At 41.4% G+C, this 23,775-nt stretch overlaps 1 protein-coding gene across 4 annotated transcripts; it reads left to right on the top strand.

Moving 5' to 3' along the window:
- The first annotated feature begins 604 nt into the window (after positions 1-604).
- Positions 605-20,509, top strand: hps3 (HPS3 biogenesis of lysosomal organelles complex 2 subunit 1). Of its 4 annotated transcripts, none has more exons than XM_063501144.1 (25): positions 605-926; positions 1,507-1,584; positions 1,675-1,746; positions 2,067-2,160; positions 2,349-2,422; positions 3,326-3,538; positions 4,351-4,411; positions 4,632-4,720; positions 5,284-5,398; positions 5,715-5,868; positions 5,949-6,031; positions 6,536-6,710; positions 6,962-7,043; positions 7,236-7,393; positions 7,579-7,680; positions 9,868-9,976; positions 10,094-10,311; positions 10,660-10,837; positions 11,128-11,361; positions 11,551-11,748; positions 11,882-12,070; positions 12,199-12,303; positions 16,031-16,237; positions 16,351-16,438; positions 17,713-20,509. In XM_063501144.1, the coding sequence occupies exons 2-25, from the start codon at positions 1,534-1,536 to the stop codon at positions 17,838-17,840; spliced, it is 3,177 nt and encodes a 1,058-aa protein (XP_063357214.1). In that variant the 5' UTR covers positions 605-926; positions 1,507-1,533; the 3' UTR covers positions 17,841-20,509. The 4 variants fall into 4 exon arrangements, with proteins under 4 accessions (XP_063357214.1, XP_063357215.1, XP_063357216.1 ...); XM_063501145.1 differs by having other exon boundaries at positions 5,718-5,868; XM_063501146.1 differs by lacking the exon at positions 7,579-7,680.
- Positions 20,510-23,775: the final 3,266 nt, after the last annotated feature.

Raw genomic sequence — 23,775 nt, forward strand, 5'->3', positions numbered from 1 at the left:
TTAACGGGGTGGCCATATGAGGGCCACTAAAAATATTAGGTTGGCACACCAAAAACAGAAGAGTGCAGGGGTGCAGTGGAGGGGAGGGGGTGACGCTGGGAAATTGTGAGGAACGTGCAAAGTGACACAATCCGAATGACAAAAATTGTATAATCAGGAATAAATAACAAGTTAATGTTTCAACTCATTGCAGGGTGCCTTCCTCTCTCTTGTGCTCACGTTTATTAAAATTATTACCAACATAAGACAATCTAATCTCAAATTTTGAGGGGTGGCCAGTGGCCCCCCCTGGCCCTCCTTAGTGGTGCCCTGTCTCTCAGGACTCATACTCTAAGCTGTATGGAGGAGGCAAACTGCTATGCGATACTATGATATATGATACTATCTGCAGAATGGTAATGGGTTACAAGAAGTCACGAAAGTATATGAAAAATGTCAACAAATATTTAAGACAAAAGACAAAACTAAACACAAAACAAAGAACAGAACCAGCCCTTTACTTTATGACAGCTCGATAACCAATAAAAAAGTTGAACGCAATACAAGCAGGCTCGTAAGCCAATCAAAACCAGGAATGGGCGGGCGCTGGATTGTTGTGGTTGACGTTTTACTTCCTCTTTCTTTGCGGCGTGAAATCAATAAACTGCAGCAGCGAAGCTCAAGTAGGAAGAGAGGAGAATCAGCGAGAAAAGCGACTTCAAGAAGGAAAACGTCTGTCGCATGTTTTATGTAGAAAGTCAAAAAAGTAAGAAGAACGAAAATAGTCGGTCGAAGAGCTCATGTGATGTGAAGTGAGACAATCGGGTGCTGCTGCTGCTCACAAGACTGCTGCATGTGATATCGATTACAGAAATAACACACAGGGATGACCACAGCCCTGCTTCGGGCCCACATGGACGGCTAGAAATCCAGGCTTGAATATAGAGGTTTGTAGTGTGTTTTTCACCTTTATTACAACCGTGTTGTTCCCGCAGTCCTCTGAGATTTAATTGCGATAGTTTGCCCCCCCCCCCGACTGATGTTAAAGTTTGAGAGAAAGTCAACAGAAAGAGTTTTTAGCCTCATTCACAGTAGCCTAATTCACTGGTCAAAAGTAGGTTGAATTGTGACGCAGACCTGCAGATCAGTAAAAAAACAACTTTTCCTAGTGAATGCCAACAAATATCTACCAAAGAAATGGAGGAAGGACACTTTCGTGTGAAATTCATGTGTGTGATATGATTATTATGTGTAAAAAGTCAAAAAAAAAAAACTGCACGAGAAATATATGTGCAAGTATGCAAATTAGCCCAATGTGTCAAATAAAGGAAAAACTTTCCAGATGGCATCAGTCCTCATCAATAAACAATCCAGCGCCTGAGACTAAGTGCATCCCCTTTCTTGTAGTAGTCCTGTTTACCCTGATGGATGAAGCCTCTGAGAAACATAGATAAAGTAAGAATGAAGCACCTTAACTAATGTTTTGGGGTTTTTTTCTTTCTTGTTTTAAATTTCCACCTTGTACAGAGTCCTCTTGCCAGAAGAAGACCAAACATGGTGCACGTCTACAACTGCCATCCTTTCTCCTCTCAGCAGATTGTGCAGGTAAAGTGAAACCTGACTGATGCTGATCCCGTGTCAGCCGTGTTTTATTACCTACGCTGGTCTTCACTGCTTTCCCTCTCTGTGGCTCAGGTGGAGAAGGAACCCGGACTGGTCTGCTGTGGAGGTGGAGCTATTTTTGTGGTGGCGACTGGAGGATGCAAGGTTGCTTTAATGTGCTTATGTTTACAGTTTGTGACCTTTTTAAAAATGTATTTATTTTAGTAATGACTTTGGTGGTAGCGAGGCAAAATAAGATAAAATAGTCAGTTTTGTGTTAAGCCCCTCCCACCAGATGTGCAAAGGTATTTGAGGGCATATCAGTCCCGTTAACTCCACTGGGACGAGTTAATTTCGCTCCAGACCACTTGAATTACATCATGCTCAAAGGTTATTATTGATGTTTTGTCTTTCTCATCTTACTTAAGCATTTAGTAACTAACCCTTTGTAGTAGCCTGACACTGTTGTGCTGAACTGAATCCAGGTGGAGGCGTACAATCTGGAGGTGGAGGGCTGCCCCCTCATCTGCCGCTTTTCCACCATGGGCGCTGTGAGGAGCATCCAGCATAGCAAGATAGGTAAAGACATTTCCTGTCTTCCTCTACCCTCCGTACTGACATGCACTTTTTTGCTGTCTGTCTCCCATATGTGAGCAAAATGGCTTCATGATGACAGTGTAAACTGGAAAGGCATCAAAAACAAAGACACTAGACACTTAAAAATCTTGGGTTTTATCATTGCCTCCTCTGTGCTCATTCACTTCTAGGAGACTACCTGGTGACCATTGAGGAAAAGAACAATGCCACCTACCTGAGAGCCTACACCAACTGGCGTTACCAGGTACACAAGAACCATCTTGAGTCCAAATCACCCAAGAGTAAAAATAGGACAGAAACCTCCTTGTGGTTAGGGAAAAAGTGGTTGCGAGGTGATTTGTCATTCGGCGGCAGATTGCAAGTAGTTGCAGTGACCAACTGGTTGCCCAGAGGTTGAATGCGCACCACCTTTAACTAGGATTACCTCGCTCTGGTGGTATGCAACCTGTCTCCAATCAGTTGCAGTCGACCTAGAAATGACTGCGGTCAGTCTCACAAAGAGTAGCAAAGGTTTGTAAATAACTACCATCTAGATTATGAATGCAGATAGATGCTAACACATAATCAGTCAGTCAGTCTATCAGTCTGCTCTGATGGATGCAGATCATCTCCAATGCGTTTCTTTGGAATGGCAAACTTGACTCGGCTCATTGTGAATTAGTTTAATTATGGTTCTATACATAAATCTTATGTTGCTTTAATGCGATTAAACTAAGGAATATAATAAGCTTTTGTAAGAAAAAACTATCTCTCAGATTTTTACTGTGAATTTTTTGTAACTGGTAGTTAGATGTTGTTGTCAGATTGTTCTAGCTCTCTAGCTAGCTGTCTTCATTTGAACTGTACGTCCTGTTGTCTTCATAGCATAGTACGCTATACAAACCCTTCAAATTGAGTTCACCATCAATCAGTCTCAGTGATCAGATGTCCAAGCTTACCTATGTTAGAGACAGACTGTCAAAGAAAATGGTATAAAGAGCATTTAAACATGTGCATAGTTATGCATAAATTATGCTGAGAGCAAGAAGAAATAAGCAAATTATTTCCCACCAAAGGCAGTCTGCAGCTTCCACTGTGGTGTATATTACTGTTTCCTAATTACACACTGGGAAATATGTTAATGCCTTGTTTCTTGCTCTCTGTTCAGGCAGAGGAGAAGGCCCGTGTTGGGGTTCGTTTGTTGGGCCACTTGCTGGGTGGAGCATCTGTGTGGGGTGGAGTGCAGATGGAGATTATTGAGATCCCTCTGTCAGAGCGGCCCATTGCCGTGTCTTGCTGCCCGGTTAGAGGAGACCTGCTGGTTGGCTCTGAGAACACTCTGGTTCTCTTTACGTTGAGACAACACAACCAGCAGAATCTGGTAAGAACTCAATTCTTAATCAAAGTTTACCCGCTTTATTGACGTTATGGAGTTTATCTGCATTTAAATGTACAATTCAATAATGTCTTTAATTTGTTAAAAGCTGTTTAATTAAGTTTTTGTTACTTTTTTGTGCAAACCGGTGTAGCTTCTCTCCGATAAGGGTTGATTTCAAGGTGCTTCAACCTTTGTTTGCTGCTCCACAATACCTTCCACATTAATTTCAGTGTTTCTTAAGCATCTCCGTTGGGATTTGGCCTTCCTCTCATGCTGGACTCAGGACAGAATGGATGCTGCATTTATTCAATACACCATTTTGTGGTACTTATTTGTGATAAGGTGCTTTGAGTGCTCAAGTTATGGGGAAAAAAAGCTCTATATCAGAACCAAAGTCCTATTCTTCAGGACTGAACCAAAAATGAATTCCTTCATTAAAATTGAAGTTGTCCTGTGTGCCAGATGGGAGTCTTTAATGGGCCAATTCAGGCCCCCACGCCTTATGTTTAACATCCCTGCTTTAAATAATATATCTTCAATATAATATGGACGTCTTGGACATAAAGATTTTTTTTCCGCACATACTGTTGATAACTTGCACTCTTTTTAGAAGATTTTAAAGAATTTTCCAAATATAATGAGTACCTTTACAAGGTTTTGTTAAGGTGGCAGCTTAGCACCATTTATTTTAATAGCTGGCTGTAAAAAGATCAAATGTTGTGGTAACGTCTTTCATCAAAAATGAGCAGACTCACTGACAACCTACACACTATGTTACACTGGAATAATGTTTGTTTCTTTGGGGGGAAAATCAGGAGAATCAGAGTCTTCAGAGCAGCTGGCCAAACACTCGGCAGCGCTGCGGTCAGAGTCAAGGTAACTAAAAAAAACACACATTTATTAATTTATTAAGATATTTTCAGTCAAACACTCATTTTGTATCGCACCTATCTACAAATCATCATCTGATTATTGATCAGAGAAGGATGTCTTACAATGAGCTGTGTGTATTATATTTCATATAGAAAAGAGTTTACATTAGATGTGAATTGGGACTAAAAAGCTTCTATTCAATAGGCCTGTTTTCTACCAACAGCTCAGTCTTCAAGTTCCAGCCAGAATCTTTCCGTCCTGGATTTTGAACGCTCCGTCATCCTGCACCTTCCAAAAATCACACCTAAGCAGGTGCTTTTCTTCACTTATTTTTATCTGTGACTGTGTCAAACTGTTATATCAAGCATGTTCACTGCACCTATTTATATTTAAAAATGTAAGCTTTTTCTGACTGGATAGCTTGCATTTACATAATGAGAGAAAGAGAACAATTTCTGTAGTACTGGGAAATTTCTAACTTATGCTGGGCTTACACTGTGCGATTTTTTTCAGTCGGGTTATTCAGCTTCTGCTCAAAGTGCACGATTGACTCGCAGGGGTTAGAAGTTCGTAGGTCACGATGCAGGGTCTCACACTATACGGCCCGATGCGCTGATGCGACCTGAGTGCTCACGACCAAGCGGTTGATGATCGGGAGCTGGTCGTGAGGTGTTAATCGCTTCTCGTTACCGTCACGTATACTACACGATGCATGACGCACGATGAAGGCCAAAATCAGGCCGATCGCCAAAACGGTCGCACGACTCAAAAATCGGCTCAAAATAGGCCAAAAATCGCACAGTGTATGCCCAGCATTAAGCATTTTTCCTTGTTTTTGTTTTGTTTTTTTTTCTCCTAAATATTCTGACCGCTAGGTGGCACTGTGCGACACATATGTTGCTGTTCAAGGAGAGCTGGAAGTCTTGATATTAAAACTGGATGAAACCTCTGAACCCCAAACCCTAGAGGAACCACTGGACACAAATAACGGTAACGGCACACATGTAAATTCTCTATAATGTGTTTTAAGTCGTGGCTTTGGGGTGATTTTTTTTTCTATTTAACTAGAAAGGGATGAGTAGAGAAACCTTTATGAATATGACTTACATTACTAAAGCTGACATTTTTACAGAGTTCTCAAGCATTCTTTTAGTTTTTATTCTACAGATTTAATACTAAGAAAACAACATAAAAATGCATTCAAGCTCATATTTTTACATTGTCCACATGCAGCAGAGCATGGGAAATTTTATCAAATGTAGGAGTGACCTGTGATATGCGATCTGTGATCTTTCTGCATGCACAGCAGAATATCTGGAAGACCAGGCTGACTTTCTGGTTGTTCCGAGACACCAGGAGTTACTTGGCGATCGAGCTAAAGACTGCGACATCTCAGTTAGCATTGAAAAAACCGGGCTGGAAGAAGGAGGGCAGTATGCACTTTCTTACGTTCTTTTCAGGTGTGTCTGCACTTCTGAGTTTGTTCCTTAAGAATATTTCTCCCAGCTGAGGTTTGACTAAACTCCCTCCTGTCCTGCAGGCACTTTTCTCCAGAGTTCTTCCAAGGATGCAGCGTGGATGAGATGCAGCTTCACTCCCTGCAGCTTTACCCGTTGTTCACCGGTGAGTACCACATCAGTGTCGGTGCTTTGTGACAAGATGCAGGGTTCTTGACTGGAGTGAAGAAACAGTAGCTGATGCTACAAGTTAACAGTGCAAGATGATCTGTTTTGAAATGAGGAGAAATGGCATTTTTTTCTTAGACATTGTAGTCTGTTCAGGAGTTTACATTCAGTCATCACAGGCATGAATTTCATGGTAATTTTGGACTTTTAATGATGTTTTGAACTCTTTGTTTTGATTTAGTGTGAAATGATTGCACAGCACACATCCTTAATGACTTTAAAAAACATTGCATTTCAGTGAAATGTCATTACCGTGACATTCATGCCCGTGATGAGTGCATGTAAAGCTTCATTGCTATAGAGATATCTCTGTGGTATTTCTATAGCACCTTCACATTTCGGTGCAGTTGCTCATGTTGTAAAAAATAATCCTTTTTCTTTTTGTCCTTGTGTGTGTTTTTGCCCAATCATTGTTTTTGAGGGATTGTTACTCTCTCCCCAGGTAACCAGTCAGTGTCTCCCGATGAAGCGACATGTGTGTTCTGCTTCTTCTCCCTCCCCACCATGGGCTACCTGTACAGTCTGAAGGGTGGAGTTGAGCTCCTGTCAGCATATCAGTATCCAGAGAAGGTCCTGGAGGCGGCGCTAACAGACCACCTGTTGCATGTCATAACAAAGTATGTCTGCAGCCGTGAAGGAGCCTGCATTCTGTGTGTATTTACATTTTACAGGGTTTCAAAAAAATAGGGCTCTAAATTTAACAGTTCACCAAACATCAGATAGATTACCTTTTTCATCAAACCCATCAAGCCTTATTTCCATGATATTCCAATTATACCCAAATATAGAAAAGTTGGTGTGTAATTTTTAATCTGTGGTTCTTACTTTCATTGTGGATTACAAGTACATTTCTCTGTGTGGCTGGTAGGAGTGCATTGCAGTGTTTTACAGTACGATGTGCAGCTCTAGCAGCCAGGATTGAAGACCCCTACATCGATACGACCATGAAGGTATGAGCCTGGCACTGTTCTAGCCATTTACAGTATTTACAATAAGTGAAGCTCATTTAAAAGAAAGTTCAGCCTCAGTGCTCCCCTCACTGCAGAGATCCAGTTGGTGGCGCTAATATCTGTATGGATTATTATTACATGTCTGTAAATGAGAACACATTTAACATTTACGTGTGTGTGTGTGTTTGTAAGGCCTGCCCACCCTGCAGCCTGGAGGTCTGTGCGCTCAGGATGCAGCTCTTTATCGGCCTGCGGTCGATGTGCGTGTACGGGCGCCATGTCATCCTGCTCTCTGCTGCCGACGCAGAGACATCGGAGGAGACCGAACGCAGCACACAGCGCAGGGGCCTGTAAGTTGTACGCACACACACGCCGCCATGTTGATTTGTACACCTTTTGATTTTTAAAGGCTTTTTCAGGTTTGACCTCAGATACCTCCCTGCAGTTACTTGCATGTGCATGCATGTACGCACAAACATTTGAACATTTATGAGCCTGTTTACTGTATGTGTGTACGTGTGTGTTGTTATTATAGCGAGTTGAAAGAACACAACATGCTGACTGGTATTTTCCTGGTGGTGGGAATTGATCCCGCAACCACGCCAGCTCTGGAGAGCCTTCTATCACGCCCCTTACTGTAAGACAAACCCAAAACCCATCCAACCCCCGTCCTTGTTGTCACTTTCAGGCCAAGCTGCAATGACGAGACCCTCAAAACACTCTCGTTCTCAAATGAAATCCTTATAAAGTCCCCTTCTGTAACCCTTGTTTCTCTTATGTTACAAGACTAAATGATTCTTCTTTGCTTCTGTGCAGAGGTTAGAGGAACTCCATTAAAAAACATTTTAAAAAAAAGCACTCCAAGAACACAAACCTCCACCAAGGGAGGTCACTTTCTAAGCAGTATTTACTCTTTAAGGTAATAGTATTGTATTTTCGTTATATTTGTATATCTCTGTTCTTTTTAAACGTACTTTAAGGAGTTTGCAGTGCAGCAAAAATAAGCAAATTGTGAAGGTGTTTGTTATTTGCCCTGCTGAAACCTATTTTTTTATGTTAATATAGGACATGTGTGGGATTCAATTCATTTTTTAGTAAAATTAATTTTTGATCACAAGTTTATTTAAGAAACATAGTTTTCAAAAGCCGTGTAACCTTCAGATCAATCTATTGATCATGAAAGAGAGGTCAGAAGTCAAATTTGACATATTTTAAATACTTATACGGTACTTTCTATATGTTGACAATACATACCACACTTGTAAGAATCATAGTTTCTTAGTTATAAGCTTTTTGTCAACCAATAAATCATGGCGTTGATTTTAAGGACCTTGGTGGATGTAAGGCAGAATTTGAACGTATTGTTAACATGACCCGACTCTACTAACTTTTATCAGCATCCATTCAAAACTTTTCCAGCTATCGTGTTGACAGACAGAAAGAAATGCAAATATACCAAAAGCATAACCTAAAATCGCAAACAACATATTATTTCATTAATAAGAACTTAGTGATCATGGCGTTTGATATAGAAAATAAAGAAAGGCAAATATAAAATTATATAAAAATTTAAAATCACTTTTTTTGGATTCATAAGAAATAAAGAACTGCTTAGCAGAAAAGGTCGTTAAGCAAGTAAGCTGCATGTGTTGCGAAGAAGTTCAGAAACCCTGTGACAGTATGCAGTCAGTCATTTCTGTTTAAAAAAACAAATAGATTAAAGTGTTTGTGAGTTTTGCAGCTTGGTCTAAAAGAGACAGCACTTCCTGTTTTAGTTTCTAAATCTAGCCGTGGTAACCTGCCTAACTGCCCTCGGTGTGTGTTTGTGTCTTTTTTTTTCTCACAAACTAATCGTGTTAGAATTGACCTAAAAAGATAATTTTATCACAGAGGTTCCTGGATTCCTGTAACTCTTTCTCTTTGACTGACACAGATGCACACACACAAGCCCCTCACCATGTAACAAACACCTCAACATACCCTTGGTATGAAGCTCCTGTTACCCTGTTCACTAACTGTTTGTTAAAGCTGGGCAGACACTTAACAAACAGCTGAATTATGCTGTGAAGTGTTAGTCACTGATGTAGCACAGCGCATGTAGAGAGCTAAACGATCATAGTTGTCTATCTGTAGCTTCACGTGATCTAAATGTGCCAAAAAATTAGGTATAATCTGCAGTTTACCAGATGGCAGGGGAGGAAAACAGGACAAAAACATCATTAATAACTAATAATTAAATGGAAAGTGGTGTATCAATCTAGACCTACTCCAGTGTTACTAAGCGAGGAGCCAGGGGCACTTACAGTCTCCCAGGCTACCATTGTACTCGTTGGTGTCAAATGATAAACCTGTTTAAAGACCAACAGGCAATAATTGGTTCTAAAAACTAACTGAGAGCAAATGAAGCAGATGTGGTCTTATAGGCTAGATTATGTCCTCATAATCATTCTGACAGTTGTTTAGTGTGTGCCCAGTTTAACAGTTTGTTTGAATTTGTAAAATGTATTACTGCATTTCAGCAATATGCACTTTGTTTCCCATCCAGTGTATTTTGGATATGTTTGTTTTTGTTGTTTTTCATCCAAAACATTTTTCTTTCCTGTTTATTGGTTCGTTGTTTCTTGTTGTGCAATGTTTAGTTTATTGTGTGTGTCTGTACTGTCTTGTTGGTGTCCTGTAAAGGCAATTTTTTATAGTTAAAATATCTACAATAGATCACAAAAAGGTGGGTATAAGTACAGGATTCTTCCTGTGTGTCTTGTGACTCAATGGTCAAAATCTGTGCTAATTTTTCTATATGTTGCTGTGTAATGTTTGATCTCAGGAGCAGGAGGTGGACAATGTCTTCTACCAAAGAAAGCAGTGCAGCGGGACATGGATGGAACCTCTATGTTGTGGACACCGTCCCCCCCTTTACTCTCTACCAGGAGATGGTAACTCTCATTTGCCTGAATTGTGTGTTGCGCAACTGTTGATGATGAATATGAAAAACTAAACAAATACAGATCTGCTGTGCAATCACTTGTGATTTGTCTGTGTGTGTTTTTCAGGTTGAGTACAGTCAGCGTTATGCAGAGACCAACCCACAGGCCCAGAGTCTGCGACACCTCCTCAGCGAAGCTCACCTCCTCCTGCGTGCTGCTCTACTACACGCATCAGACCAGCAACAGACGGGCCCAGGTGGCCCAGCAGACCACAGGACAGATCGACAAGTGCTGGAGGAGGCGCTGAGGGAGAACTGTGCCCAGCTGGGAGACAGTTTCAGCAGGTAACACACAACCTCTCCTGCAGGCAGGTTAGAGGGCTAATATCCCTTTGAATGTGTAGAAATTGTCTCCTTAATATGTTCACTCGCTTAACTCGCTGACAAAATAACCTAAATACACCTTAATTTAATGGTTAATGAGGGCAATGATGAAGCCTCTGTTATTTTTAGCCTTTAAAGTGTAAGGTCCATGCACATTCTGCATTGATAATAACATTTTATGGGTTTTTAAATATGTTCAGTCAATGAGATTTTACTCTGTTAGACACCTTTACCTTCAGTTTTTGTATTTTCTGGCTATTTTATTAAAATTTGTTTCAGCAAAACTTTTAATCTCTTCTTTTCTCTAAGGGGCGGTCAGAAGGAGTGTCACCTTGCTCTGCCCTACTACAGGATGTCTGGTCTGTCACTCACAGAGGTCATGTCCAGGAATCGGCCATTTCCGGGCAGCCCTTCCTCCTATGGCCCTGGCTTCCTGTTTTACCTGAAACATTTCCTGTTAGAAGACTCAGAGCAGACCCTCAGTCAGGTACACAAAATCTAAATGAGCATGATTTAACAAGTTGAGGAGATTACTTTTTCACACAGGGCCAGGCAGGTTTGGTCAGCTTTTTCCCCTTAATAATTTAAATAATCATTTTAAACCATTTTGCAATTATTTAGGATGTCTTTGTCAAATATTAAAATTTGTTTTAAACATGACAAATATGCACAAAAAAACCTTAAGAAATTAGTAAGGAACAAAAAATATAAAATATTGAATCAAAAGAGACGGGCAATGAAAATGAAGAAACCTTTTTAATCTTTCTTTCCCTGCAGGAAGCAGCTGATGAGGTCATTGACATTTTCAGCCAATCAGAGCATTTAATGCTCGTAAGCGTGTGCACCAGCCCCTGCATGATAAATGTCAGTCCTGCTCGGACGCTGCAAATTTTACAAAATCTGGAGGACTCGGTGGGCGTGTCGGTTTCACTGACAATCACCATGGCTACCATGATGCTGCGTTTGGGTGACCTGCAGCAGTACACACAGCTGATGGAGAGACACGCTGAGGTCAGGATTTCACTTGTTTTCTTTGGTGTACTAACCGCTCAAGGTGCAGTGCAAGGTCAAAGTTTGCTACATGATATTGCTTCTTTTTTTTTTAAATTGTATGTCCATATTTTTTTTCTATATTATATACTTTTCCACACAAAATGGACCAAAATAAAGAAAGTTGGTCCCTTTCCATTCTGTGTGTAGATGCTGCTAGTGTACGGGTTTATCGAGGAGCCGAGGCTGCTGCTCTATGGTGGATGTGCAAACCAGCATGGACGTGTTTATCCCACAGCTTTGACCCGCCAGATGGCCAACTCTCAGCCTGGACTGCTGGTGGCTGCCATGGTGGCTTTACATGAGAACAGCAAAGTTAAGCTGGAAGAGGCCGATCACATATTCAAGGTACTATTGGCACCTGGAAGTGCAGTGCCTGGAGAATAGTATATCAACCTGCTGATTTGTATTACTGCCTTTCTACACTTGGATGTAGAATTAATTTCAGTTTTGCAGAATTTGATGCTTTCTTTGCTTTTAGGAGCTGGGCTGTGAGAGCAGCCTGCAGGTCGATTTCTGGGAGGCGATGCTCATGGCATCATCAAATGACGCTGTCATTCAGGAGCTTCTGTTTCGGCTGGCTTCTGTCTACATCGACCGTCTAACAAATACAAAGTCAGAAAAGCACACGGCTCCAAAGCGCAAGTCACTGAAAAGTGCTGATGACCTGGTACGGTTACTTGGTGGTCTCTGTTTAGTAACCCCCCCCCCACAAATTCTTTTAATTTGTTCAATAACCAGATTTTAAAGACACAAGTTTCATCCAATCAGCTGCTCCCATGTTTGTGTCTGTTCCAGATCAACTCGTGCTCTCATTACGGTGCTTTGTATCCATGGCTCATTCTTCTAAGTCCAACAGACATTACCAGTTCCCAACACCTGGAGGCGCTGCACAAACTGCAGGTATTTTCTAAAGTCTGCTTTGACTGCGTGGATTCAATACAGTTAAGTCCATAAATATTTAGACAGAGACAACTTTTTTTCTAATTTTGCTTCTATGTTACAACAATGAATTTTAAATGAAACAACTCAGATGCAGCTGGAGTGCAGACTCTCAGCTTTAATTCAGTGGGTTGAACAAAAAGATTGTATAAAAACGTGAGGAACTAAAGCGTTTTTTTAACACAATCCCTTCATTTCAGGTGCTCAAAGGTTACTGAAAATAAAATGTTAATTTCTAATACTTGGTTGAAAACCTTTTGAAAACCATTTGCTGTCAATGACAGTCTTGAATTCATGGACTTCACCATATGCTCGGTTTCCTCCTTTTTAATGCTCTTCCAGGCCTTCCCTGCAGCTGCTGTTTGTTTGTGGGATTTCTGTCCCAAGTTTAGTCTTCAAGAGGTAAAATGCATGCTCACTTGGGTTAAGATGACTGACTTTTCCATTCAAGAATATTCCACTTCTTTGCTTTAATGAACTCCTGGGTTGCATTGGCTGTATTTTTTTGGGCTATTGTCCATCTGTATTATGAAACACGGCCCAGTCAATTTGACTGCATTTAGCTGGATTGGAGCAGATAGTGTGTATCTGAATACCTCAGAATTCATTTGGCTGCTTCTGTCCTTTGCCACATCATCAATAAACACCAGTGTCACAGTCCCATTAACACCCATGCATGTCCAAGCCATCACACTACCTCGGATGATGAGCTGTTTCACACCTTCTCCATATATTTTTCTTTCCATCATATTGGTAGAGGTTAATCTTGGTTTCATTTTTCCAAACAGTGTTTTTCCTGAACTGGGCTGGCTTTTCTAGATGTTTTTTTTTAATCAAAGTCCAATGTAGCCTTTCTATTCTTGAGGATTATGAGTGGCTCGCACCTCGCAGTGAATGCTCTGTATTTACTTTCATGCAGTCTTCTCTTTACAGTAGACTTGGACATCGATATGCCGACCTCCTGGAGAGTGTTGTTCACTTGGTTGGCTGTTGTGAAAGGGTTTTCTCATCACCATGGAAATCATTCTGTGATCATCCACTACTGTTGTCTCCTGTGGGTGTTCAGGTCTTTTAGCGTTGCTGAGTTCAGCAGTGCTTTCTTTCTCCAAAAGTTGATTCTGTTCATCTGGACGTAGCGTTTTTGGGAGAAACGTTTCGTCACTCATCCAAGTGACTTCTTCAGTCTCAGTTAACTGCAGGTTTCCCCAATCTTATAAACAGTATATTTGCATAATGACTGAAACTAGCACCACTGTAGGAACAATGGGCTGTGAGGTCAGTTCCTTCATCATAATTATGCAAATTCTCATGATCATTGATCAACAACTACTGATCAAGGCCCGCTGATCAAAGACCACCAATGGCCATGAGTACCATTCACCATCTTTCACCATCTTACAATGCTGTGATTGCAGCCATTCCCCAACTCTCTGTGATTGGTACTCATCAGCGGGCTTTGATCAGTGGTTGTTGATCAATGGTCATGAGAATTTGCATAATTATGATGAAGGAACTGACCTCACAGCCCAGTGTTCATTCAGTGGTGCTAGTTTCAGTCATTGTGCAAATGTACTGTTTAGAAGATTGGGGAAACCTGCAGTCAGCTGAGACTGAAGAAGTCACTTGGATGAGTGACGAAACATTTCTCCCACTGAAAATGCTACGTCCAGATGAACAGAATCAACTTTTGGAGATTTACTTACCCGGATGATTGACAGTGCTTTCTTTCTTAGGACGTAGCAAACTGTAGATTTTGCCACTCCTGTTATTTTACTAGTGATGTCACATCCGACACTGAAGCCCCCGTGGCCTGTGCTGAGTAAAGGGGACGTGTCCAAATGAAGCCCATGTCAAGGCCTGTATCGTTCTTCAGAATATCACGTGACCAATGACCAGTGACTCTCTGAAATGATGTGCCCTGTTATGTGATTGGAGTTGCTGAAAAGATGTGAAAACTAGTTTTTTGCATGAACTGGATCTGAGGTGCTTCTGAAGATCATCACGAGAGCGCACGGAGATTGTTAGCGAATTATGGAGCAACCGAAAAGGCCAAATAATATTAGCAGTTAGGGAGCATTTTTTTGACATGCTATAGCCCAATAATAAGTCTTAAATCAGTCTCAGAGAGGATGGTTAGTAAGAGGTGTGTGTGTGTATGAATGTGTGTATGTATATATTTATATTATACAGGACCTTATATTGGTATTCTCCAATTGATACATCTTTACATTTATATATCGACTGTTATGTATTGCATTATCACAGTAGGGCTGCTGTACAAGGAATGACCAGCAGATGTCAGCACATCCAAATGAGCCGTTAAACGTTGCTTTATGTGATCTGCCTTTTGGTGAACCAGTTGGCTGGAAAGATTTGACACATTCACAGGGCTTCATCACACCATCACTACTATAGTATCACTTTCTCAGATGGGTTTTTTCTGTTTACGCAGCTTAAGGATGGCTTGTTTCACCTGCACAGAGAGCTCCTTTGACCGCATGTTGTCTGTTTACAGCAAAAAAACAGGGCTATCAACTCCAGGCCTTTGATCTGCTTAATTGGTAATGACATAACAAAGGAACTGCCCACACCTGCCCATGAAATGGCATTTGAGTTAACTGTCCAATTACTTTAAAAAGAGGGTGGAACATGTTATCGAGCTAAAACTCCTCAACCCTTCATCCAATCTGAATGTGGATATCCTCAAATGCAATCTGAGTCCATTGATCTCCATTATATAACTATAATTGGAAGATGTTTCAGTAAATAGGTAAAAGAAAAAAACAAACTTTGTCATTGTCCAAATATAGTTGGACCTTACTGTATAACAGACTAATACAGCCACTGAGACATCACTGAATTGCTGCCCAACCTGTGCAGAAAACACAATTTCTTCTACTCGATTGTGAACAGACCCCTTTTTTTCTGTTCACAATAAAACCCTTAAATGCTGTACTCCTACAGCAGTAAATGAAACTCCTGTTGAGAAGGTGCTGATAGTTGTGGTTTATGCCTTTTTATAAAACAAAACAAATATCCCCAGTACAGGGACTTTCAATATGTGACAGTTTAATGCTTTTCAGCATCTTTATTACTAACACACACGGTTGCTGTTCTGAAACACACACAGCTGCAGCTTTTCAGCCACCAGCCAACTACATACCGACTACAACAACGACAGTCAGGAACCGCTTTTATGCCGGCGAGGCATGATTGCCAATGCCGTGTAGGTGCATCCATCTCCCCTGCAGAGGCACCGCAGACAACGCCCCGCCACAGTGACGAATACATTTTGTTTGTGGCAAACATTTGAGTTGTCTCAGCTGGCAAAGCACAGGTGTATAATTGATGGCTGCATTCCACGTAAGGTGAGGCCCTATTCACGGTCATTACTGGAACTTATAGTAATACTGGGCCATCATGCATTCCATGGCTTGTGAACTTGTTGCAATAAATATGTAGGTCAGTGACAGTTGAAGAGAAAACATTTTATCTGTGCTATCAGTAGTGAACTTGGTGACATATAGCAGTTTATTTATGTTTCTTTTTCTTCTCGTGGACTTGTGTTTGGTATTCATGAATTATACTTTTTTTTTTTTTTTAAGGGATGAGCGAGCTTGATCAATTTAAAATCTAGCTGCTGTTATTCTGTTATTGTAATTTTAAGTGTTGCTGTATGTGTGTGCAGTCTCTGCTGTGTGGTCCATCCCTGTCTGTGGGCTCCGTCGTGCCTTTGTTGGAGCGCCTGTCAGATGAAACCTTATGGGGCTTCAGCCTGCACCTCCTCTGCGCTACCAGAAGGGGGCAGTACGATAGGAGCATTGAGAAGTTGCTGGACAGATGTCCTCAAGCGATCATACCCTACGCCAATCACCAGTTACAGGAGAAAAACATGGTCTGTACTGATCACGGGGCTTGCCTTTGAAGTCTGTAGCTATACTTTTTAGTTTATTTTTAATTACGCACCTAATTCAACTCCCGTCTCAATCACATGTGTAATCTCCGCAGGCACTTTGGTGGCAAAAGCTCCTCCCAGAGCTTTGTGATCGCACAAGAGCGGCCTCAGACAACAGCATCCTCCTGGCTGCTCTCAAAGGTAGAGGTATTTTTCCCAAAGAACTTTCACTTTCGTTTAAAACAATTAGGATTTGCTGTGCTTTTGTCAGTCATGACTCACTGATGACCTTATATTGTTCAGACTTATAATTTTATTACGTGGCAAAGCCATCTGGCAGGTTTGACAACATTTTTGACATGGAATGAATTCACATTAAATCCCTACTTTAAGTCACATCCTCAGCTATTCAGAAACCTGTAATTAATAATGGATTACGTGCTCAGGGAACAGATTTGAATCATTTAAACTGTAGAATACAATATTAAAATGACAAGCAATGAAGTCATCTTAGTCCAGATCTTCAAACAGTTTCAACAGTTTTATCAGTTTAATGGTCTAAAACTTAAACTGGTTTTTAAAAAAATAGCTGGATGTAATTTTATTTTACTGTTTGGTCTTTGTTTTTGTGTGCCAAGCGACTTCATTCAGTCATTCATCTTGGTTGAAAAAGTGGTTCTGAAGAAAGCCCAAACCCACAGTCTGTCTGTTCTGTGTGGTTATGTTTTGAACAGACACAGTCAATCGTCCTCTTTTCAAAAGCAAAATTGACTGCCTGCATGAAATGTGTTCAGGGAACATCAGTAAATTGTAACTTCAGTAACTAAATTGCTCTTCTGTCCCATTTCTAGGGAAAGGCATTCAGTCATTCAGCTTCTTAAATCCTGTCTGCACATTAAATATAGCTTTACTGACCAACGAGTTCCAAGCCTCCATTAAACTTGACTAAAGGTGTACTCACACTGGGTACTGTTGCCGTGTATGATCCTCTTCTCTAATCCACCACTGGCGAGCATTCACACTCATCTAAACTATCCCGGTCAGAGTATCCATCACTTACTCTCCTCACTCGGGTTCTTTTGTTAAGCACAGCGAAATTGATGTTTTTATGCATTATGTGGAAGTGGTGACACATGTCCTCTCACATATTTGTTAATTTCTTGCAGCAATTTTTATAGAGGCGGCTGTCATTGGGAAAGTGTTGGATATCTGTGCTGGGGAATGAATAGCAATTCACATTACAATATGATTAAACAAAGTGAACTCTTGGGTAGCAGGCTTGGGTAGACTGGTGTGAGCACACCCCAAGCCACTTCTGTAAGTGGATATATTATGATGGGAATTAAAGAAATATCAGGACATTACTTACTGATATTTGCAAAGAAACTAGAAGTATGAGGAAGTAACATCTCCTGTGTGTGTGTGTGTGTATGTGTGTGTACTTGAGTTTAATGAGACTTGTTTTTTGTCAACAGAGACGCTTGTCGTAGTTGCTATGGAGATGAGCCCCGCAGAATTCCTTGAGCTCATCCCTGATGATGGCACAGCATCATACTTCTTGCCACACCTGTTGACGTGCAGCCAGAGACAAGTGCTGGCCTGAAGTGTGCATACACACACACAGAATACTGAGAAAACATTTCGGAAGAGTCTTCAGAGTTGTGTTTGTTGGCCAGCCACTGTGGATGACTCAACTTGCAGTATTTAAACTATTTGTTTGATATCAAGCAATCATGTATTATAAGCACTGTGCAACTAAACTCAAAGGCTTTAGAGGACTATGGTGGACATATCTCCTATTTGATGTGATTAAACAAATACAGGAACAGGCCTGCCGGGGGTGTACTATGATGTGAGATTAATGGCTTAGTGAGGTGTGTTTAGAGTTTAGCTTTAAAACCAGTGCCATTATCATAAATTCTGTTAATGAAAGCACGCACCATGGTTAGATCACTATCCGAGAGAACTTTATATATGCAGACCTGTTGGTCGGTATGTTAGTAACGCCACTTAACCTAAACCATGCAGTTAGGTTACTCTTGCTTTCTCTCTCACATTGTCACTGGAATTTACAGGTGTTTGGTTACTGATGCAGCAAATGTTCACATATTCTTTTATGTTTGGTCACTTACCAGTTTTTTTTTTAATTGCTGTTAATCAGTTATAAATTCACAAGATTAACACTTTTCTGCACTCTCCAAAAGTTGATTCTGTTCATCTGGACGTAGCGTTTTCAGTGGGAGAAACGTTTCGTCAGGCTTCTTCAACAACCACTGATCAAAGGCCATGAGTACAATTCAGAGTTGGGGAATGGGTGCAATCACAGCATTTGTAAGATGGACCCTTTGGCCCCCCTCCTCCATTCAGAGATGGTCTTTCCCTTTTCACGTTAATGGCCTCCTTGACTCCCCGTTCAAACCAGCGTCCCTTCCTCATCAGGATGTGTACATCCTCATCATGGAAAGAGTATCCACTGACCTGTAGGTGTAAAAAGACTGCAGAGTCCTGGTATGAGTGGCGAAACGTTTCTCCCACTATAAACGCTACGTCCAGATGAACAGAATCAACTTTTGATTTACTTACCTGGATGATTGAGCAGGCATCAAGACACTTTTCTGCACGGTTTCTCTTTTGCTGGATTTGTTCCACCTCACTCATTTTGCTTTTTGGCACGATATTTTCTTGTATGTTATTAAAGTTTCTTAACCCTGAAGTGGAAAGCCCAGATTACTAGTGAAGCTGCTCTAGGTTTTCTACATCAAGCTCTGTTGATAACCTCTGTTACCATCTCATATCTCTGAGCGATGCAAAGAAACACTGAAGTTGCTTCATAGTATACCCTTTAGGTCATGGAGAGTTTTTTTTTTTTTTTGTCTGTCCCATTTGGTTCTTTAGCCGTCAGAATTGTTGTCTGAAGACCAACAAGGATACCAAATGGATTTATTTTGCCAAATGGATCATCATGGCATTGCCGTATTGGTCTATTTGATCAAACTTTGTTGTTATTATTTATTTTATTTTCAGTTGTTACAGATGGGACAGACATGACTGGGGGATAGGAAAGGGAGAAAGAAAGAGAGGAAGGAAAAGAAAAACAGAAGGGAAAAGGGACAGTGAGAAGGGGCACTTACAAAGACAAAGAGAGAAAAAAAAATCTCCTGGATCACCTGTTGAGAGAAAAAGAAGAGAAAACAAGCAAAAAAAACAAAACAAAGCAACATACTAAACACAACACCATCACGTTAATCTAGCTAAGTGTGAATAGCAGTAAATACTAAATATTGAATGTTGTTGTGCAGCACGCAGGACAGACAGCGCACAATGTGCTTTGAAGTAGCAGCTAAGAAAGGTGTAGTTTATGTCTATGAACAGTGAACACCCGTGTGCACACCTGTGTGGATCAGCGCGCTTGTATACAAAAGGTTTCCCCATGTAAAGGTCTGCTAGAGGGTGTGGAGGGCCATAGCCCCGTCCCCCAGGGCATGAAGCAGGCATGGAGGAGATCCAGGCTCCAGACATCCAGAGGCCCCAGAGTGCAAGAGCCCAAGGAGTACCACCAGAGGGGCATCTGTGCCACCCTCCTGGGAAAGGCTGAGGAGATCCCCAGACGAGGGGTCACCCAGTAGCCACGGAGCAGAAGCCAGAGGGGGCTGCACTGGCGTGCCCGCCGGCTCTGCCGGCAGCCAGCTGTGCCAGAGTGAACTGAGCTGCAGGCCCCGAGGCCGGAGGCTCGAGAGCCCCCTTTGCCCCGGAAGAGGCCTGACCGAGCGACAGGCACCAGGCCCCGCCAAGTAGCCACCGGGAGTGAGCTGGTGCATACCTGAGCGCCCAGCCCCGGACACCATGGAGAGGTTTTAGCAATCCCCCTCCTCAGAGCTGAAGCCTGTTTATCTGGTTTTATGGAGTGGGGGTGGGGTCGTTTGCAGAACTGTCGATATGTAGATACCGTTTTGTTTTCCCGTTCATAATCTACTATCACTGGCCACGTTGTTAGGTACACCTTGCTAGTACTGAGTTGGAGCTACTTCTCTCATCAGAATGTACTTAGCATTGAACAGGTGTACCTAACAAAGTGGCTGGTGAGTCTACGTGTTTATGAAACACTTTAAAATACAGATTTTTACTGTTAGAACTGCAGAGGAACTTTAATTTATTTTATTTTTTTAACTAAAGTTCTTAAGTGTGGAGATTTAGAGGTGAGTGACCTTTGAGCACTGATTTGTCCACTGATTATTATTTTTTTTAAACAATTGCATGGATGTCTGTTAAGTGATAACGCTGTTCAGATAAACGGTAAATACATACCTCAACACATACTGGCGTCTTCTTCCGGCTGTATTTACTGTATATTGTCACAGAGTGTGAAAGTTTAGTTTTGGCCACAGAAACTTTAAACCTGTTTGTCACATAAGCCAACAAGTGTTACATATCATCTGAGTATGTAGCAGATATAGAGATATTGTATTCAAGCAGCTGCCAACCAGTCTACCATTGCAGCAGCTCACTTTTTTTTTCAAATGACAGTTTACTTTGACTATACTTTCCATGGACAGCTGAAGCAGTCAGAAAGCGTTTGTGAAGTAGTTGGGTTCTGCAAACATTTTAGCATTCAGGTAAACAATAAGCACAGTAGAACAAATATTGGTTTCATATGTCTTTGTGAACAAAATCATTTATCATAATCAATTACATCTTCTCCATTGAACACCTTTTAAAACTTATTTGAACATTTCATCGTGTAAATCAACAACTATTAAGGAAGAGGAAGTGGAATGCAGTCAAGTGAGGGTTATGAGGAATCTGTCTTCACACAGCTGATTCCTCATAACCCTGGTAAGTAAATCCCCAAAAAGTTGATTCTGTTCATCTGGATGTAGTGTTTTCAGTGGGAGAAACATTTCATCACTCATCCAAGTGATTTCTTCAGTCTCAGCTGACTGTAGGTTTCCACAATCTTATAAACAGTACATTTGCAGAATGGCTGAAACCAGCCCACTGAAGGATCACTGGGATGGGAGGTCTTCGATCCTCAACCGAAGCTCTGAACACCACATCCAGAACACCTTAGATTTTGTTCAGAAGGTGAGAGATGTCATTATGGAGCCAGATGAAACCATGGTCTCGTACGACGTTACATCTCTATTCACTTGCATCCCAGTCACGGAAGCGTTGGAGGTAGTCCGTAAGAGATTACAGGATGACACCAACCTCAGCAACAGGACCACTCTCAGCATCGACCAAGTGTGTTTGCTTTTGGAACTGTGTCTTCATTCCACCTACTTCACATACAAGGGTCAGTTCTACAGGCAGAAACATGGGTGTGCCATGGGCTCCCCAGTTTCACCCATCGTGGCCAATTTGTACATGGAAGAAGTGGAAAAGAGGGCTTTGCTATCCTACCTTAGAACACCACCAAGTCATTGGTTCAGATATGTGGATGACACCTGTGTGAAAGTCAAATCTCAGGACGTACCACATTTCACGGATTACATTAACTCGGTGGACCGACATCAAATTCACCAGGGAGGATATGAAAAGTGGCAGGTTAGCCTTCTTAGACTGTGAGATTTCCATCAGTAATGGGGGACATCTAAAAGCTGACGTGTACTGTAAACCTACACATACGGATCAGTATCTAAGGTTTGACTCTCATCATCCACTAGAGCACAAACTGGGTGTCAGTAGGACACTACAACACAGAGCGAACACCATCCCCACTGACACAGCGGCCAGGGAGGCAGAAGAACGGCACATCAAGAAGGCCCTGAGTAAATGTGGTTATCCCAGCTGGACTTTTGTCAAAGCTGGAAAGGCACCTAAAGAAAGCTCCAGCCGATCCAGGAGAGAAGGACAACCGCTGACTAAGCGAAAACCTGTTGTGATCCCGTGTGTGTCAGGAGCATCAGAGCAGTTGAGACGCATTTTTTCTAAACACCGGGTCTCTGTGGCTTTTAAACCCCAAAACACGCTGCGCCAAAAATTGGTCCACCCCAAGGATCGGGTCCCCCGACACAAACAGAGTAACATAGTGTACGCTGTTAAGTGCCAGGAGGATTGGCAGGATTTATACATCGGGGAAACCAAACAACCTCTGGCAAAGCGGATGGCACAACACAGAAGAGCTACCTCGTCAGGCCAGGACTCTGCAGTCTATTTACACCTACAGGCCAGTGGACACTCTTTCAATGATGAGGATGTACACATCCTGGACAGGGAGGAACGCTGGTTTGAACGGGGAGTCAAGGAGGCCATTTATGTGAAAAGGGAAAGACCATCTCTGAATCAAGGAGGGGGGCCTAAGGGTACATCTTTCACCATCTTACAATGCTGTGATTGCAGCCATTCCCCAACTCTCTGTGAATTGTACTCATGGCCATTGATCAGTGGTTGTTGCTCAATGGTCATGACAATTTGCATTAAGGGAACTGACCTCCCAGCCCATTGTTCATTCAGTGGTGTTAGTTTCAGTCATTATGCAAATGTACTGTTTATAAGATTGGGGAAACCTGCAGTTAGCTGAGACTGAAGAACTTGGAAAAGTTACGAAACGTTTCTCCGACTGAAAATGCTACGTCCAGATGAACAGAATCAATTTTTTGGGACAAACTTGTGACACACATCAGCCTCCAGTCATCTCAGGGAAAACGATGGTGCATGGAGCAGTATGCATTCCATGACAGTGAAAAGGAAATGCACAAGACTTCTTGGAAGTTAGATAATGTGATAAACAAAGGTAACATTAGTGTACATTAGAAATACCAAGTCGTAGCTCACACCCGACTTCTCAGAATCTTGTCCAAGACATTTGGAGTGACTGCCACGAATCACCATTATCAGAGAACACAGGACCACCATCATAATTTCTGTTCCCTTCCTTCCTGATTGCAAGTGGCAGTAAACAAAGTGGACAGCTTGCAGTCATAGTTAAAAGAAACCCCCCTCTGTCAGATGTTTTTTTTCTTTTAATATCAGAACATGATTTTTAAAAATAATCTGGTCTTTAGTAGCTTCTAAAATAATTTAAATATAACCTCGGGTGTAAAATTCCACAGATTCCACTGTTTAATTGTTTATTTAACAAAAATGAAAAATAAAATAAACATTTAACATGTTTAGCTGGTTGAGTCTAATGATGATTTACTCCAGAGAGGACTAGCAGGTCTTTCCACTAGTGAATCTCACTACACAACCATGGACTTTAAATAGTTTGAAAATTAGTCGGTTAACCAAAAGCATTTGAATAGAAGCACCTGGCTGCTGCTTTCCTTTTTAATTCCTATGGCAGCAGTAAGGTGTGTTTAGCGATCCACTTTCTCCTTCTGCATTTGGCTTAGCTTTTCTTAAATAATGACAGCGCATTATTTCATATGTTGTTCACCTGAGGTTATATCTACCCAATTGTAAAAAAAAAAAAAAAAAAGACCAGATAATTTTTTATTATATTTTTATATGTAAAACCTTAGAATTGAAAGGTGATGATGGGACAAAGCAGTGTCAATAGGAAGAAAAACCAATGGCAGAACACTTGATCCTAGCAT

This window comes from Pelmatolapia mariae, linkage group LG17 (genome assembly GCF_036321145.2).
Source record: "Pelmatolapia mariae isolate MD_Pm_ZW linkage group LG17, Pm_UMD_F_2, whole genome shotgun sequence".
NCBI classification, from domain to species: domain Eukaryota; kingdom Metazoa; phylum Chordata; class Actinopteri; order Cichliformes; family Cichlidae; genus Pelmatolapia; species Pelmatolapia mariae.